At 40.6% G+C, this 18,881-nt stretch overlaps 1 protein-coding gene across 2 annotated transcripts in view; it reads left to right on the top strand.

Annotated features, from left to right (window-relative positions):
- The window catches only part of WDR63 (WD repeat domain 63), a 47,911-nt gene that overhangs the window by 3,341 nt on the left and 25,689 nt on the right, over positions 1–18,881 (top strand). The window contains exons 2-8 of one of the 2 annotated variants that reach the window (XM_019531165.1): positions 2,467–2,532; positions 5,182–5,308; positions 5,958–5,999; positions 11,533–11,714; positions 12,472–12,576; positions 15,991–16,137; positions 18,489–18,688. In XM_019531165.1, coding sequence (XP_019386710.1) covers positions 5,197–5,308; positions 5,958–5,999; positions 11,533–11,714; positions 12,472–12,576; positions 15,991–16,137; positions 18,489–18,688 — 788 coding nt within the window. In that variant the 5' untranslated portion in view covers positions 2,467–2,532; positions 5,182–5,196. The remainder of the gene's footprint in view (positions 1–2,466; positions 2,533–5,181; positions 5,309–5,957; positions 6,000–11,532; positions 11,715–12,471; positions 12,577–15,990; positions 16,138–18,488; positions 18,689–18,881) is intronic. The other variant, XM_019531166.1, reaches the window with a different exon arrangement.

The raw sequence follows: 18,881 nt of genomic DNA, 5'->3' as shown, positions 1-18,881 counted from the left end.
ACACCCAGTTCTTATAGCTTCTCCTCAGAAATTATGTGCCCCAGCCCCCAAATCATTTTCTTGGCCTCCACTGGACTCTCCCCAATTTGTCCACATCCTTTCTGTAGTAGGAGGCCCAAAACTGGACATAGTATTTCAGATGTGGCCCCACCAATGCTGAATAGAGGGGAATAATCACTTCCCTCAATCTTCAGTCAATGTTTCTACTAATTCAATTAATTATACCATTTGTCTTCTTCACAGCAAAGGCGCACTGTTAGCTCATATCCAGATTATTGTCCACTACAACCCCCTTGTCCTTTTCTCCAGAGCTGCTGCTTAGCCAGGTGGTCCCCAGCCTGTACCAGTGCATGGGATTGTCCTGTCTTAAGGGCAGGACTTTTCACATGTCCTTACTGAATTTCATGAGATGTCCTTTGGTCCAATCCTGCAATTTGTCTAGGTTACTTTGAATCCTGGCCCTACTCTCCAGTGTATCTACTACTCCACTCAAATTGGTATCATCTGCAAACTCCCTCTAAACATAGTTCAAATACCACATTGATGCATTGAAGAAAATGTTTTAATCTCTGCTGAAATTCCATAGAAGCTATGCTTGCAAAAAACTACCAGAGTAATTTATAAAATATAAATAACCTCACATAAAGTAATTGTTTACTAGAATTTACTAGTGGCCAAGGTAACAGCAAGTGATACTGTTATGGAAGAATAAACTAAAATGTTCTGCCAGAGAAAGGTTTAAAAAGAAAATTCATTTCAGTAACAAAACTTAGAGCCTGGACAAATCTTGTAGTAGCTCTCTTCGGCTGCATCTTATCTTTTTGTTATAAAATATATAAAAAGGGGCATTCTCACCATGTGTACATTTTAAGGTTATATACAGTGTATGTTATACTGTAGGTGACACTCTGAAATTTGGTTTAGTTCATAGACATAGATTTCATAGACATCAGGGCTGGAAGGGACCTCGGGAGATCATCGAGTCCAGCCCCCTGCCCAAAGGGCAGGAAGTCAGCCTGCAGGGTCATAGGATCCCAGCAAGATAAGCATCCAATTTACTCTTGAAGGTGTTCAGTGTAGGTGCTTGAACCACATCCCTTGGGGCGTTCTGGTGAACAAACGTTCCCCCAGATCCTGGTGGTCACCCCTGATAAACTTATAGGTGGCCATCAGATCACCCCTGTGGCCATCAGATCACCCCTGATGTTGATGTTAATAACTTGATGTTATTAACCATCAGTTGCTGATGATTTTAACAAATAGATCTAGCTAAGAGGCTTATCCAACAATCTCTAAAAGTTTCCAAGGGTGGATCTAGGAAGGATGCAATGGCAAATACCCCCCCACTGTGAGCAGCAGGTAGAGACTTTTTTTTAAGTCCCTGAAGCAAGTAGTAATTTCCCACTCCCTCTTCCCTCATGCTTAGCAGCACATCCTTTTCCTCCCCTCCCCTCCCCCCTGCCCACTAGGACTTCTGTCCCTGGGGCTGGGGACAGAGCTCCAGTGAGGCTCCTGCCTGCTGCAGCTGGGCTGCACCAGGGACAGCAGCAGGAAGGTGTCTACTCTTCCTGGTCCCCACAGTGTTCTCTGCCAGTCCAGTAGCAGTCATGGGGGAAGGAGCGTTTTGCTGCTACCGCTATATCTCTGAATCTGGCTCCATGTGCAGCCTGGCTGGAGCAGGACAGGAGGAGCTCTGGAGCTTCCAACCACACCCTGAGATTAGCTGGAGACAGTGACATAAGCAGCAGTGGGCAAGGAGCTGTGGGGGAATGGGTGGGGAGAAGAGGGCACATGCTACTTAGCATAGACAGGAAAGGAGAGGGGAGGGAAGATTCTTACTTGCTTGAGGGAACTTTTTAAAAGTCCCCTGCTGATGCTTCTGCAGCAGTCTGTCCACCCTGGTGTAGGGGGCAAGGCTGGGAGCCAGGGTGTAGTAGCCATCTCTGTAGCACAAGTTGCTGCTCCTGCATGCGCTCCTCCATTCCTAAATCCTGGATCTACCCTTGAGTGCTTCCCAAGGTTTTTTCAGATGGCAAAATCTCCATATGGCTCAAATGTAGATCTTGATCCAGGAAAAGCCTTTAAGCACATTTTTAGCTTCACTGGTACTACTCATATGTCCAAGTGCTGTACTGAGTCAGGACTTCAGTTATAAAAAAACACCCCTCTAGCTTCATGCTAGAGGATTCCTACAGTGCACTCATGCATTGTTAATATACACATTTGACATTTGACTCTCCCTGTCCCTGAAGAATGGTGTTTGTACCTAAAAGCTTGCAAATAATATTTTCCAACTATTTAGTTGGTCTAATAAAAGATATATTTACCCAAAGAACCATGTCAGGATACATTTGAGGCATATATGCATACAGCATGGAAATATATGATTCATAATAAGCAATTCAAGCTTCAGCATTGATGTGAAAATGTAGCTCTTTTCAACAACAGTAGCTATTTTCTTTGCAGACAGAAGTGTGATTGTTAAGTTGTCAGTATTCCTTTAAACCTGACATTGCAGCCCAGAAAAAACAGGTAAAGTATATTTGGGATAATTTTCATGTGGCTTTTTCAGAAAATTTGATGATTCAGTTCTAAACTGTAATAAATCATAGTCCTAAATTAGTAATGCACACAAACCATAACCGTAAATGATTCAATTAGACCACTAATGAGTCATTTTTCTTTTTCTGTGTAGACAGCTTCCTTAGCATTATGGATAGCTAATGAACTTTCTCCTTCTATCCTACCCAGCAACTTTGTAGACTTGTTTGATAACTCAGAGTGTTTCAGTCCATTAAGTGATTAGGAAAACTTTCCGCTCTTTACTTTTCATCTAAGGCTCAGGACATCCTGCCAGTTTCATGAACCAATTAATCTACAAATTGTCATCACAGATTTTACCTGAACACTACTAGTCATGATATCATTATATTATTCTGTCCTTCTGACAATTTGTGCTGTTATGAAACGTTTTGGATTGTACATTACATGCATCTGTGGACCTAAAGTGCACCAAAGATTAAAAAGCAGAGGATAGTAACTGCTATCTTGTTTTCAGTAACTATTCTTTGTCCTTGCTTCTACATTTTGATTTGTTTTCAGGTCAATGTTAATTTAATAAGTGTTGTTTCTAACCTTCTCTGTCAATTAGAGAAATGTTAATGCATGAAGCTGTTAAATAATAGGGTTTGTATTAGTTAAAAAGAAAATGTAATAGATTCCTACTCTTATAAAATATAACAACTAATAGAGATAAAGTAGGAATGGAACGTTGCTGAAACATTTCTGCTTGAGACTGAAAAATGAATCCCTCTACTTATGAATTCCATAGTATGTTAAGATCCTCATTCGGGTTGCAAGTCCACCTCTTTGGGTTTTTTTCTCCATCTTATCCATAATTAACGTGTAAGGCAAGTAATAGTGGATAAAACTGATCCTAATAGTGGTAAACCTGATTCTGAGGGTGTCAGGAATTAAGGGGGAAGTGAGACATAGCTGTTTATCAGCTATTATTCTAGAAAGGGAATCAGAGGACCTCATGGTTGATCCTTTGTGATCTGGGTCAACTCACCAACAGCCATATTTTCAGAAATGACCCCTGATTTTAAGCGCTTCACTTTTTGAATATTCTACTTGAGACTTTGGGTACTGGATCAACATTTAGACAATTAAAATGGAGGTGTCCAGAAGTACAAACAGCTTTTGAAAATGTTGGCTTTTTTTCTACTTTATGAACCAATAGTTTGCAGGATACCCCAGCTTAATACAGAACTATTTTATAGATTTCATTCATATCAGCTACCCACAGAGCTAATAAAGGTAACGGCCTCATTCACCACTCTTGCACTTTGTGTAGTCATGTGTCCCCATATGAAGTGATCAAAAAAGGTAGCATTGTTCATCTACTGTACACAGGTGTAACTGCTCACTTCTGCTTCCATTGCAGTCCATAAACATATTGTCTTAAAGAGTTCTAACCACTAATAATCAGAGCATGGAGTAACAAATTTTGAGTCTAAACTAAGTTACTGGTTGAGATGCTATAAGAGGTGATTAACTAATTAGGTACTTTTAAAACTGTATTGGTAATACTCCCAAATAGTACTGGTGTGGTCCTCCACACCACTAATAGGACCTGAAGCAGTCCCATTGATGCTTATTTTAATACACCTCTGTTGAACTGGTACCTTTCACACTCCCGACAAACCTTCCCTGTCATAACCCCCATTGTTTGTACACCCATTCAGCTATCCTGGGGATTAGGAGAGGGGAGGTAGGGTAAGGTAGGGGGAGATTTAAGTTACCTGGAGAATGTTCACGCTGATTTTGAAGAGATTATTTTAAGTCTTTTTTTATAAGCAGAGTATCTTTGAAGTCAGACAAAGATACTTAAGAATTTACAAAACATCCTTATGTTATAACTTGTATTTTTCTTTACTAAAAATAGCCATGTGATTAGATCTCAGCCATCTGAATGGTTCCTCTATTCGTGTGACTTATTGTTTGGATTACTCAGCTGAAAAAAATCATCAACATTTCCAATCTGTTTTTTCCCCCCCACAACATTTACTAAGCAAATGGCGAGATGAGAAAATGTGACTGTAGCATACATTATTTGGTTTGTCTTCTCTCTGTATCAGAAACAGACTACTGGTAACTGAAAGGTAGCCAAAGTAGCAATGGATAAACCTTGAATGTAGACAGCTGTAAATGTTAGTCTCAATTATCTCTGTGGAGGAGTGGTTCAGGTCCTGAGACCTCTCAAGCAAAAGGGGTATCTTTTCCTGGCAGTCTGGCCCAATGGTTGAACTAGACTATGAACTGAGGTCAGGAACTGAAGTAAGCAGCTAGGATGTGAACTAACTGTCAGGAGTTAAAAACAGAAGCTAGGAAAGAAACTAATAAATGTCTAGAGAAAGGGTTGAAGCAGCAGCCAGACTTCAGTGTCATCCAGCTACAGTTTTATTGTTTTGTGCTGCGCTAAATACCTAGGTTACTATTCCCAGTAGCGAGTCCCACAGGGTGACCAAGGTACAGATGTAAAGGCTGACCTGTGTGACTGTTTCTTTTACCCCAGTAGCGGAATATTGTAGTCCTGACAGTCTTGGACGAAATTCTCAGGCCAGTAGCGAGTTTGACTCCTTGAGGACAACTGAGTAATGAGATACTATATCTTTCCAGACTGAAATCCGAAAAATGTCAGAAAGTCCAGTCTCTGGCAAGTCCTCAAGTGCTAAAGGCTCAGCAAAGAAACTTAAAGGAGAAACCAAAGCTAAAACCTCAGCCAAAGGAAAGCGAAAACAGCTAGGTATGTATGATATTGTGGAGAATGGAAAGGTGTGTCCTAGAATTAGATTTCAGCTTCCTACAGTTTTGCACTGGACAACTGGGGAGCCCCATTATTGTTTGTGTAAATTAGCAAGGGGCCAAAAGCACAACAGGCAAAAGATATTATATCACAAATGTTCTGAGACATGTAGTTTAGATTGAATTATTTGAGGCTTGGGGGATTCAGGGCCTGGGTTTTGTTTTTGGCTCTGCACTGGCCTGTGGGGTGACAGTAGGTAAGTCATTTTACCTCTGGCCTCAGTTTCCAGAGTTGTAATGATAGTGGTCTTCTTTGCAAAATACCTTGAGATCTACTGCAGAAAAATGCTACATGAGAGCCCAATAAACAAGTATTATTTTCTTGTAGTTTTTATCTTTATGTAGACAGATGTGTAAGTGCAGGAAAATACTGAGGTATTGCAAATGCCACCATGTGGAAAATGTTGAGGACTGACTCTAATAGTGAAAACTGAAAATGTACTGTAGTATTTTTTTAAAACATTATGCTTAGCTTTTACATATTTAAAAAGCTTGTGATGAATATACCCAACAATGTTAAATACTGAAAAGGATAACTTCAGTCCCAGTATCGGATAATAACAATTTAACATCTTGTTGTTGTGTTTCAGCTAAAAAAGATGAGGAAGTTGACATTTCTATGGCAAGCATTGGTAAGTTCCCTTATTGACCGGGGGTTATGATAGTAGCTTTAGAACACTTTACAAAACACAGTCTTCAGGGTAAAGGATAATGTGGGAGAATAACAGAAGATTGTTATGGGGAGAAACGATTATGTGGTAACAACACAGCAAACTATTTTGAATCTAGATGCATTTACTTGTCCTTAAATGCCAGAGAACTTTTTGCATTTTTTTCCGGACGCTTTTGTTGTGTTATTATTTTAGATTGATTTTTGTCTCTTTTTGGCATTTCTTCTACTGACTCAAGTGGAAAATGACTACAGGATGAAGCTCAAAGGAGTACTCTCTTAATTGAATGCATTGACATTTAGTGGTGGCAGCTTTCATTGCAGTTGCAATTGTAAGAAATATTGGCAAGTTCAGAATATGTGCACCAGCGTGTTTTCTTTTTTTAAGGCACGAATCTCACTTCCTTCGAAATTATACAATATGTTTGTGGATAGAAATAATTCCTCTGTTATTCATTTCACCCAAGCTTGGGTAAGTTCTTTCTTCTGCTAATGAAGATAGAATATGTCTGATCATTCAGATGACAGCAATATCATTGTGTTTATGATACTGCTGGGAGTTATTAGCATGTTTTAAATAGACCTGATTTCTAGCTCCATCTAGTGGCAAATAGAAATAATTAAAAATATCAATCTTTTTCTTAATTTTTATAGAATTATAGTAATTGGAAATGAAAAAGGTACTATTTTCTAAAGAGATCTTTTATACAGATTTGTCATTCTGATGTTTTAGCTCCTTAGCATTGGACTAGGAAAATTCTTTCAGCTCCGTAAAGTTCTTTTGCCCCCAACTCTTGATCATTATTAAAATACAATTTATAAAAAAGAACCCAATGTCTCTAAAACTGAGACCTTTTAAACCTCTCTCTGGAATTATAAGGTTCTTCCAAATAAATAGCAAAAAACTGTAGTATGGAATAATATAAAGTTCTTATCAGCACTCATTTGAGGTGACATGAATGATTAATTTGTGCCTTTGCTATCTATGAGTAATGTGACTCTCTCAAAGTCATGCCGATAAGACATTACCGTAGTATAAATAAGCTTGTCTATCTGTATCTAAGCTTTTTATTATTTATTTAAGTAGTATTCCAATGATTCATGCATTATTTTAAATCATTTGTGTATCAGCTGTTTTGTTACATCTGCTATTTAAAAAAAATGCACACTTATTCTTGGTTCAGACCTTTGATACTAAAAGAATCATCTGATTTCTCAGATTTTATTTAATTTTTCTGTTCAACTCTGAGGAATTCTCTCTTCTTCCCTAGTTGTACAGGAAGGGGTCTCCAAAAATCTTGTGGGAAAAGTGCAAGTTACAATTTCCCTTTATGTATCAATCCACTGAACTATACTAACTGCACACAGACCTTGAGGATTTATACACATGTAATGTTGCACGGTGTATTTGATTTAAGTGAAATCTATTTAAATCATGATCTAAATCATGATTTAAATCATTGGTCAGGAAACCTCGATTTACTCATCATTTTCTACAAAAAAGTGCATTCTTGTTTGATATAACCTTTGCTCAAGGCTATGGAAATAAGCTTCAGGATAGCCAGCATATGTTTTACATTTCTCTTTAGCCCAACGTTTAGTACTTTGGCTATGATAATTCCATCATTTTGTCACAATTTTGTTCACAAATTGTCATCCGATTATGCCAGTTCTCAATATATCGCTCAAAACAGTCCACTATTGAGTTTCTCCACACATCTTGTGGAAGAATTAATTTGCTTCCTCCTGCTTTCTTCAGAGCAGCTGCTGCAAAGTGGTTACAGAAGTATTTTGCAATTTCAACAAAAGTCTACTCAAAACATTTCTCGTTTTGTTTCTACTGTCCCTCTCTCCTTGCATTTATCCCCAGACTCCTCCTCCTTCCTCATATCTACTCCACCCCCAGCAATCCTCTATCTATTCATTTAACTTAAAAATTTGCACTTTTAGAGAGCAGTAAGGGCTTGACTCTGTACACAACTTGCAGAGAGACAATAGGGCTGATGGGTAAGTAATCAGGTGTGTTATCTCTTATCTCCATATACTGCTGTTAACAAGGATGTTACCTCTGGAGACACAAATCCACAGTCTGAGAACTGAAACTCAGCATCACAGACATGCTTAATGGGATTTTCTAGAGACTGAGCACTGAGTCCCATTGGGTAGAGTGGTTTTCTTTAATCCTTGCTAATCTATAGAGGAGCCTCTGGGAACCCCGTAAGATTGGGCTTCTAATATAGTCCATGGCCTGTTCTGACTTACTGATAAAACTTTTCTAAAAAGGTTAAGTATATAATTAGAAGTTATAATCCCTATTCCATGATTGTATCTTTGAGCTTTAACATATCTTAAATTCAAACTATATTTATATAGGTTTTTAAAAGAAAGCACCTTTTTAAAAATCAAAACTACAATTAAGTAAAAAATAATTTAAATAAAGAAACCAGAGTTATTTATTTTTAATGTTGATTTTTATCCACCCTGTAATGTTATGCTATTCCTCATTCCCCACCCCTCACACCCTCCAATTGTTCCATTTCAGTAATCCGTACTGAAATTAATGAAAATCCTGTTACCTATGCACTGCAGAGAGATGTCTCCATCATTTTGGCTCAGGAACAGAGGTGGCCAAGAAAAGGCATGATCAACACATATTTATTTGTGATGCTTTTAACTGAAAAGTTCCCCAGTTTACCAAGTGGGGAGTTTAGAATTGTTGAAATCCTAATGTTGTATAATAGGTAATTTTCAGTTTTAGAGAAATGCTTGAAAGAAGAATATAAATTATAAAACACGGGTTCAGTCCTCCTCACATCCCTCACTCCCTGGGCCAGCAGGGACTGATAGTGCTAAGTCCTTTAACATTAATAAAAACCTCACCAGTCCAGAGCAAACTCTTCTTCTGTGCTGGCTTTTACAGCCAAAATAACGACAAATCCGTGGACTAATCTTCTGACCCACACAAAGGGTCACTGGGTTGGAGAATGTAGGAACTGATGGATGCTCACCCCAACATGAATCCTTGATATACAGAAAAAAGCAATGAAGCACTGGCTAGTCCTTAGAAAAGCAGATGGACACACAAGTTTTGTATGTACTGCAAAATCTTTTTACCTAGCTAGGGAAGTTTAGATGGAATGCAGCTGTCTCCTATTATAATACATATTTTAACATGTCTGATTTTGTTGGATGATCACAGTAGAACACATGTAACGGAAGGGTTTTAAGGATAAATGTCAGATTTATTAAACATTGCATACTCAGTGATAGACATATGAAGTGATAGGCTTCCTGGATGAGAGACATTAAAAGGATTTTTATTATTTTATCAGTTCTAAATAGATCAAGTTAGAGATGACTTCTCAAGGCAAGATGATGTATACCACTCTTTTAGATGTTCTTATTTCAGTTTAAAATAGACAAAAAGGTGGCTATCCTAGACTATGGGCATCCTGGTAAAATATTAAAGTACACAATCCATAAAACTTCAGCAGTACCCATAATCTTGCCTAGTAATTGAGAAAGTCAGTTCTACTCCTGACCAGATCAGATGGAGATAGAGGTCCTGATTTAGAAAAGCAACTCTGTTTGGGATATCACCTAAGCCTATGCTTAAAGTCAAGCATGGAATCAATTACTGTCTTCAATAGCAATGGACTTAATTTCATGCTTAATGACAGTCCTGAATAAAATCTATAACACTATGCATTGTTAGTATACTGAAAGCATTTCAGTTAATGGCTCTTCATTAAATACACTGACCAAAGGGTGGCAGAAAGAACCTGCAATATCTCATGTGAGAAATCCCATACAACAGTAGCCTAAAGTTTTTTTTTTTCCCCCCCAGAGGTAAGGGTGGAGCTAGCAGAGATACTCTGTTCATTTCATTTAATGTATTTAGGTGAGTTAACCTCATAATTAATAGTAGCAAGGGCAGCTGGTAATTCTGAAGGTATCAGAACGGATCCCTGGGGTGTGTCCAGATGAGCATGGCTGTGCAATATGTGGCGCCACAAACACATCTGCAGTGCCACATACTGCACAGTGAGGTGTTCTCTATGCTGCAAGGGCGCACTGCCTGTGTGCACCCTGCTCCGTTTGTTTTTTTCCTGTGGGTTTTTGGACAAACGAGCAGTGCACACTGCTAAAAAGTGGAGCCGAGTCACCCAAAGCCATGCTGTGGCCGCCAGCCAGGCTCCTCCCAGCAGGATTGCTGCAGCTGCAGCTGCAACCACAGGAGGCCCCAGGACCCCAGGTAAGGCTGCTGGGGCCAGCCTCCCCTACTGCCCCCAAAGTAACTTGTTATGTGCCAAAGTGCATGTGGCACAGTCATTCCCTGGGGACAAACAGCTGTGGTGCAAGGTGCACTGCTCCTACTTGTCCCCAGGGAACCAAACGTCTGCCCCTGTCTGGATGCTTCCCTGGTCTTCATCCATTGCCCAATACAAATAAAGTAGTCCAAACCAAGCACAACACGGTTAAGGAAGTCTGATGTTTCAAGATGCAATAAAACAATCTCTCATGTCATTTCTTCCAGAATCTCTTGTAATAACAGTTAGGTACAGATAACTAATTGAACAGGAAACCAACATTTATAACTTTTTATTTCTGAACATGGGATATTTATATACATCCTTAACATTATTTGGTCCTCTGTTCCTTCACAACAATAATCTCCTTTAGCAAAGATCAAGTACTTTTTCTACTGGCCTTCAATAGTCAGAAATAAGAACAAAGTTCATACTGGCCTTAAGTTCTCCCAGCACACCCAGAATCTTTAGAAGCAACACAAAATTCAAGTGGAGAATAAATTACTATTTGTCCCTGTATTTCTTTAGATATGGTTGTTTTCATCTGGCTCCTGTACTTTTTTTCTGCAAAGTGATGCAACATTTCCATATAACAGGAAGGATTCTCATCAGCCAAAAAAGAGACAAAGCCAGGATTTACCCTCACCCTAAAAACATTTCATAGACATTAGGGCTGGAAGGGACCTCGGGAGATCATCGAGTCCAGCCCCCTGCCCAAAGGGCAGGAAGTCATTTGGGGTCATAGGATCCCAGCAAGATAAGCATCCAATTTACTCTTGACATCCAATTTACTCGTTTCAGAACTTTACAGATGCTAATGTAGAGAAAAATAAATGTTTCTTGGCTTTCTACACAGCCCCCTGCTGGCATGAAACTTCTGTCATAGCATAGGTGGATTAGCTATAGGCAGGCTAGCAGGCAGTCTGTGAACTCACTCTTCATTTTCTTGAGAACGTATTTAAACAAGATATTTAAACACCAACATTTCTTAACCAAAAGGAAATGTGAACTAAACTCAATATTGAATTTATAACTCACATCTCCAAATGGACCAAAAACTTTAAGCACTGAGATCTGTGTGTGTGTTGTGATGTTGTAAAATAGATTTTAAACCATATTTCATATGTACATACATACCTCCTGCATTGTTAATCTTCTAAAGAAAATTTGCCACCTCTTTCCTAGGTCACCCAGAAATCTTTCCAATGGTGTTCACTGAAAAGACGCAAGAAATTTTTAATTGCCGAGTTAATGAAGACATCACAGAAGAAAACCCTTTCAAACTTCTGAAAAAAGAGGACATAATTCAAGACATGAAGACAAGGGCTGCAATCTCCGATTTCCACCCAGTCAAAAAAGTAGTCTTAGTATGTGACCTCTTTATATCTGACTTATATCGCCATAGCATGTACTTTCTGTTGGTAAGGTATAACCTCATTTATCCATCTGTGAATACTTCAGGAAAACACTCCCTTGTTTCTCATCTTCATATATCACCTTTAAATGCACATATAGAAGGAAATTAAGTATATATTAGAAAACAGACATTAGAGACTAGTCCAGGGACAGGCAACCCTTGGCAAGGGTGCCAGAGCATGGTACACAAAGGCATTTTACTTGGCATGCATGCTTTGGGGCAGACAGTGGGGAAGGGGCCAGGGCTGCACTGCTACAACAAGGATCAGGTTCCTCATGGCTCCTCTGCCATCTGGCCCTGGCATGCCAACATCTTACAAGTTGAGGTTTGGGGTGTTTTTGGCACTCTGCCCAAAAACATTGCTGACCCTTGGTCTAGTTACACCTTTTAAGATGCACATGAAATTTTTGCTGAAGGGAGAATGGGCTTTAAACATGTACAGCATCACAAAACCCTGTCTCTATCATCCACCTTTAAAGTTAGCAGGAGTTTTGCTGTTAACATCAGCAGACACAAGATCTGCACATTATTTGTTTTCAACTTCTCATTAAATATGTATAATTCTTCAGATACAAAAGTTGTTTTACTTCAGAAATAGACATTTAAATAGTTGATATCTGAAAATGTAAACTATAGTTTTGTATGTCATTTATACTTGGCTGTGAAAGTTGAATGCTTGACATTATCTGTTATATTTCTTCATGCAGGAGTATCCAGGAGAAGAACTTCTGATAGTCTTAGACACAGAGTTCAAATACGGACAGAACTTTTATCTGGTTGCAACTGAAGAGGCCAAAGAAAACCTTTTAAATGTAAGGAAATCCAAATATACTGCCAAATTATGCCACATACCTAAGAATACTTAGGATCCTATATCATACATACTTTGGGATCTGCATCATAATCATGTAGAAGTATCCAAAATACTTTTTCTGCATGAGTGTTACATTAACATGCAAAATATAACTGAGAAAGATTCTGGGGGAAATCTTAGCTCCATTGAAATCAATGGAATTCATACCTTTTACTTCAGAGGGGCTAATAATACTGCTTGCGGTGTTTATTTCTCATATAATTAATAGTCATATGTGTTAAGCTTCTAATTTTCAGATAAACAAGGATCCTGGTTCTCTGTTTAAAAATTGCAAATGCTTTGATAAAAATTCACAAATTCTCTGATTAAAACTCCCAAATCTGCGTTTTTCAGGGATTAAAATAAAACGGCGCTACATATATAGGTATCAGTTTGTAATGGGGCTTTCTTGGGGCCAGTCTGCCACTGGCCTGCCTACCTGTTTCTGGGCCAATTGCCAGCCTCCTCGCCTGTGGCACCTTGTTGTTTCTTAATTGTGGTGTTAATTAGGCAAGAGGCTGCTCATTCTTGCCCCGATGCCAGGGAGCACTATCTGCGGCTTGGTTCTTCCCCTGCACCACAACCCAAGCTTTGCAGTTGGCATCCAGGTGACAATGCTCCTGGCCTACAGCTGGACCAAGCTTAGCCAGTTGTCAGACCTCAGACACACACACACATTCATACCACCCTCCTCTCACTAGGGCCTCTCACATTGCACCCCCTCTCAATGGGTCTCTTTCACTCATCGACAACTTATACTGCCTTGCTCCCTCTTGGAACAGGCCCCTTCAGCCATAGGCTTTATCTAGTGCATACCTTGGGTGGCAGACGTACCGTCTTTTGGGCCTCTCCTGTGACCCTCACTGGGGTAGTGGCCAGCTAATTACCCAACAGGGTCCAAGCTTGCCCTGGCCCCTCCCAGGGCAACACTATATACACTCACACACATATACTGGGCTCCCAGCCCTCTGGGTTCCCCTTCGCTGGGGCTCCACATCTCCACCCCTTCTCAGTGGGGCCACGGGGCTTTCCTCCCCTGTGGGGCTTAGATGGCCATAGCTGTGCCTGGCCCCCTTATACCCACAGTGTTGCAGGGGCTAGGGATTAAGGCGCCTTGACCCGCCTTTCACTGGGGTGGTAACTAGCCTGGTATTTCCTGGGGCTCCTGTACCACTGAGAGCCCCATCAGGCCACCCACTCCTAGCAGGGTGCAATTTTAGTTCATACCCAGGACCAGGAGCCTCCAAACCATCCCCATAAGCTCCTGCCCTTACCTCCAAGATGTTTTGTACAGACTTTCAGCCAGTCAGTGTTTCTGCCTGGCCTGCCAGCAGCTAACTGCTCTGTTTATATAGGTGGCCAGAGATCTAAAGTGGCCACCATAATCAAGCACCTGCTGGCTGTTTGTCTCAGCCCTTAAAGTGGCAGGCACCAACAGTGCCCTGCCACACAGTTGAAGACAGTGTTTTATTGATATATTTATAATTTTAAAGCAATTTGGAAGCCTACCAGTACCTCAATCACTGTAATAAAATACATTCTAAATACCTATATATTTTGATGTTTGATTTTTCTTGATACAACCACCCAAATCAGAACTCCTCCTGCCCCCTTCACTCACTAGGATGCGGGACCAGCTACAGCTGCCCCCTGCCCATCTCCCCCACTGCTTTGTGGCACTGAGAAGCCCTATTATGCTGGTGCCTCTCACACCCCATCCACAGCCCCTTGGGCCCTGCTGGTGCTCCTCACTCCCCATCCACAGCTCCTCACCTCCCTTCCCAGCCCTGAAGGAGGGGGTCCCCAGCTGCCAAGACTAGGGGCCAGGGACCCGGGTCCACAGCCCCCACCCCCTGCAGCAGCACCCCGCAGAGTCCAGGCTGCCGCATGTAGGAGGTGGCCACTGCATTGGAGCAGAGCGTGGAACCCAGTTTCCCCTCCCCCCTGGGCAGCATAGCTGGAGTAGCTCAGTGGGGGAATGGGCTGCCCACTGCGGGCTTGGGGCTCCCTGCCCTGCTACCCTTCCCCTGAGAACTCTGCCAGCATGCAAGCGTAGACCCTCTATTTCCCATGTTTTTCTTCTTTAAAGGAGAAAATCTGGACTTTTCTTCTCAAAAAGAGAAAATATGTGTTTTACCACGTTTTTCCATGGCAAATGGACAACCCAGATCCCTGCAGATAAGGTACATCTCACTAGGATATTATAATATATAAGATAAAGGATACTCAAAGAAAGAATATGTAATCGATAAATTATAGTTGGAAAATAAGATTTTGAAATGCTAAGATCACTCCAGGTACATTAGATGTACCACTAAAAGAAAGACATTAATTAACATGTCACCTGAAAATCAATTTGGGTTTTAAAAATTTTCCCTGCTTTGTTACAAGAACACTCTCTTTGATGAAGAAAGATATATAAAATTAGTAAAAATATATAAAATGCTGAAATACATATATATATATATATATTTTATGTCTTTGTAAGCATTTTGATATGCTTACAAAGTCAGTTTCATCATTTCTTCTGAAAGTCATTTAAACCTAGATTTTACAGGTATAGTCAATCCTTATTAGTTGCAACATGTCAAATCCCTGATGCAATGTTGCTCTTTAGCAGCTGTTGCTGTTCTGGGGAATGTCATTTGAACACATTATATGGAAAATGATCCAGGGGAAATCCTGCTAGTAAGAGGTTGCGGTTCTTGCAAATGAGAGAGTATCAACTGAATTATGAAGACAAATTTCAAAGTAATTACCTATTTGCTTTAACCTACTGACAAGTTTGCAGAAATAGTCCTTAATTATTTAGGCATCAAGTCTGCAATGCACTTGGCAAGGGGCAAAACTACACAGATCCCAGTTGTCCCCCAGCAGGTTCAGGTTTTAATTGATTTCTCCTTTTGTTCTTATGAGCTTGTCAACACAGGAGCAGGAGAAGGAATGAAATTTAATCACAGAATGAAATTGTGACTGTGAAGGGATTTGGGCAGGTGCAACACTAGAAATTTATTTAAACTTATTTTTATGTACTGACATACCTTTATGCTAGGTGCCTGTTTAACATGCGCTGACAAATTCGCATGCACAAATTGCTGAAAGAATAGAGCTTAATCTTGCCCTACAGCCAAATTAGCTACATTGAGAGAAACTGCTGGTGTGAACAAGGATTGGCAGTGTTGAGTCTATAATTTGTACCTGTTACCTAAAACCTGGTATAGTCAGTCTATGCCTTGTAGTCTCAGAATGTTTTGTACTCATGCTATGCTCAACTCTGGAAATTTGAAAGCAGCTGAACTACTAAAACTGCAGTATTAACTGTTGTAGCCTTGGTATAAACCAACACCAATTTTCAATTTTTTTTATATTATAGCCCCCAGAACCAGTGGAAGAAGGAGGAGAAACTAAAGAAGGGACACCTGAGGAATTTGTTTACAAGCCTCCTGTCCCTAAACCTTGGGTCTCTCTTGGCAGCGAAAAGGAAGTTGAAGAAGAATCAGTTAAAGAAACTGTCACAAAGGTCAGAGTTGTTTGATGTTCAATTGAATAAAATTAGTACAAAAATCCTCTTAAAATAAATCCCCTAAAAGAATAGAAACCAATAAATAGAGGCAGGCCTGAAATACCTGTGGTCATCCTAGCTTTGAAGTAAGATGAAACTAGCTAGACCTCTACAAATCAGAAAATACTCTCCACTGGTTTTATATGGACCTAAAGTGTCTGCGACTCTTGTTGACAAAGGGAGAACTGTAATGTACCATATTTATTTGAATTTAAGATGACCCTGAATATAAGATGACCCCTCAATCATTAGATTTTATGTATGAAAAATTTATAAATTTGTTATCATTTTCCAGGTATGTAATCTAATTATGGAGGGTTGTCCTGAATTTGTCCGCTTCCCACTGCTACAGCAGGGGAAATAGTGATGGTGAGAAGGGATCAGGTGACTGTCTTGACTTCTGCTGTCTGACCCCCCTTCTTTTTCCTGCAGTCTTCCTGCCCCCACAGTCTCTGGCTCTCTTCCACCCCATCCCTTACTGCTCAGGCTGTTCCCTCCCTGAGGACAGCATGTGAGTTGCATGTGACAGTACGGCAGGGGGGCGTCAGTGGGGAGCAGAAGCTGCAGAGGGCGAGAAGAGGAGGTGCAGGAGGCCGCTGTGGGTCTCACTCTGACCCCTCCCACCTCCACTTTGGACAGGAAAACTTTGTTAATTTAAAACACAGGGAGCCACAGGGAAATAAATATGCACTTTGTAATTAGTGTAAGTGCATACAGTAATATATGCAAGTTACTATGAGTGCCTGAAGAATTGATACGTTTTAACTTGTTGCAAACTGCTACAAGTTTCAGTACAAGTACTCTATAAACACACTTTTGAACAGCACTTTTATATCTCCTTATACATAGTATATACTATGTCCAAAGCCAACAGACTCATGATTTACCATATAGTTCATTGGGCTGGGCCCCAACAGAGTCAACAGCATTTCAAGCCATGTTGTCCCCAAAGTTCACTGGTTCAGTATGTGTGCGCGCTCCAGATACTCCCACAAAGGATCCATATGCTAATTAGCCCCCATTCATGCCTGGAACCGTACATTCCTGTCATAAGTCCTAAGACCCTCCAAATATGTATATGCAGATGAGGTGTGGGGCTGCCTGGTCTGGCTTCACCCCATGGAGGCCAAGGCCACACTGATCACATGCAACAGGCTGAGAGAGGGTGATAAAGCCTCTCATCTATAAAGAAGTTTGTTGAGGTTTGCAAAACATTTGAAGCTTATGAAGAAATAGGAATAATTGGAAACAGGAAAGAAAAGTGCTGCTCAGCTTTGGGAGTGAGGATAAAATGGAAATGTATTTGCTATAGTGGTTCACCATGACTTTAAAAAGAGTCAGCAGTGAGGGAGACTGAGCAGAGTGAACACCATATTTTATTCCAATGGCCTGTACTAATGGTCACACATAGCCTTGTGGTTGGTTCCCATCAACCACTTTAGCACCAGGTGAAGGTAGTCAGAGCTTGCTCCAGCCTCTCCAAGTGCTAGCCTCATATTGTAATACCTCCAGGCCTGGTGTTTGTTCCCTTCTAGGGGAACAACTGCTAAGGGCCACATGAAAGAAAAGTACCTGGCAGAAGAGATACCATGAACAACAAGGTGGTTCTTCCAGGGTCAGACCTGTCCTTTGCATTCTGGGCAGGCTGACCCCTGCAAGTTTCTGAATGTGGAAAACTTGACTGCACAATTCTGTGGCAGTGAGGGACTGTGCTAATGGTTCCCCCATAACTTTCTCCATGGCCTTTTAGCTAGGAGAAAATGAAACTAGGACATCTGAACTCCAAGACTTCAGGGCTTCCACATAACATCCCTGCTATGGATTTGGGGAGTATCTGAAGTCACAGACTAATACTTGCCCTATGGTGGAGCCACACACACACACACACACACACACACACACACACACACACTTGAACGATTGATCTCTGCTCTGTTGAAACTTGGAATTTGAACTGAGCAAATTCAGAACTGTTTTGGCTCTTGAAATGAAATTTAAAAACCAGTTCCTATCTGCATTTCTGGCACCAGAGAAGAGTGTCAGAGTTTGCTCCGGCCTCTTGGAGTGCTGGCCTGGTACTGCAGTACCTCCAGGCCTGGTGCTTATTCCATCCTGGGGAAGCAACTGCCAGGTTGTTTGTTTTGGTTTTTTGGGGGGGGTTGGCGGGGGAGGGGGAGGGTTAGGGCCACACACACACAAAAAAAGCACTGACCCTGGGGATCTATGAATATTGCTGCTTTAAAAGACTTTCTTTTCAAGAATACTTTCCTCCGCTAATTTGAGAAATGTATATTTCTGATGTATTGCAGATTAAATATGAGATTTCTCGATTGCGCAGACAGTTTGGTGCAGCAGTAACATTTACCGATCGAAATGCTTCTAATGTGAAAGATGGCTACATTGAATGTACATCCTATCAGGATAAAAATTTCAGCATTAAACAGCTTGAAAGAGATGTTGGGGCACAGTTTGTTCCAAAAGTAAGGGAAACAAGTACTCAGACAAAATGGTAAGCGTAAGACAGACTGCCAATTCTTTTAGCACTGTTTATAAAGGGAAACAATTTCTTTGTTTGCTTACACCCTGATTCCAATCTTACATTTATGCAAATCAGAAATACCTGCACTGAAATCAAGGGGGTTATAGAGTTGTAAATGCAGTGAGGGTACAGAATTTGGCCATCTGAGAGTTCATTTTGCAGA

Source organism: Crocodylus porosus, unplaced genomic scaffold (assembly GCF_001723895.1).
Source record: "Crocodylus porosus isolate Cpor-Errol unplaced genomic scaffold, CroPor_comp1, whole genome shotgun sequence".
Lineage (NCBI taxonomy): Eukaryota > Metazoa > Chordata > Crocodylia > Crocodylidae > Crocodylus > Crocodylus porosus.
This window is presented reverse-complemented; position numbering and strand designations above follow the sequence as displayed.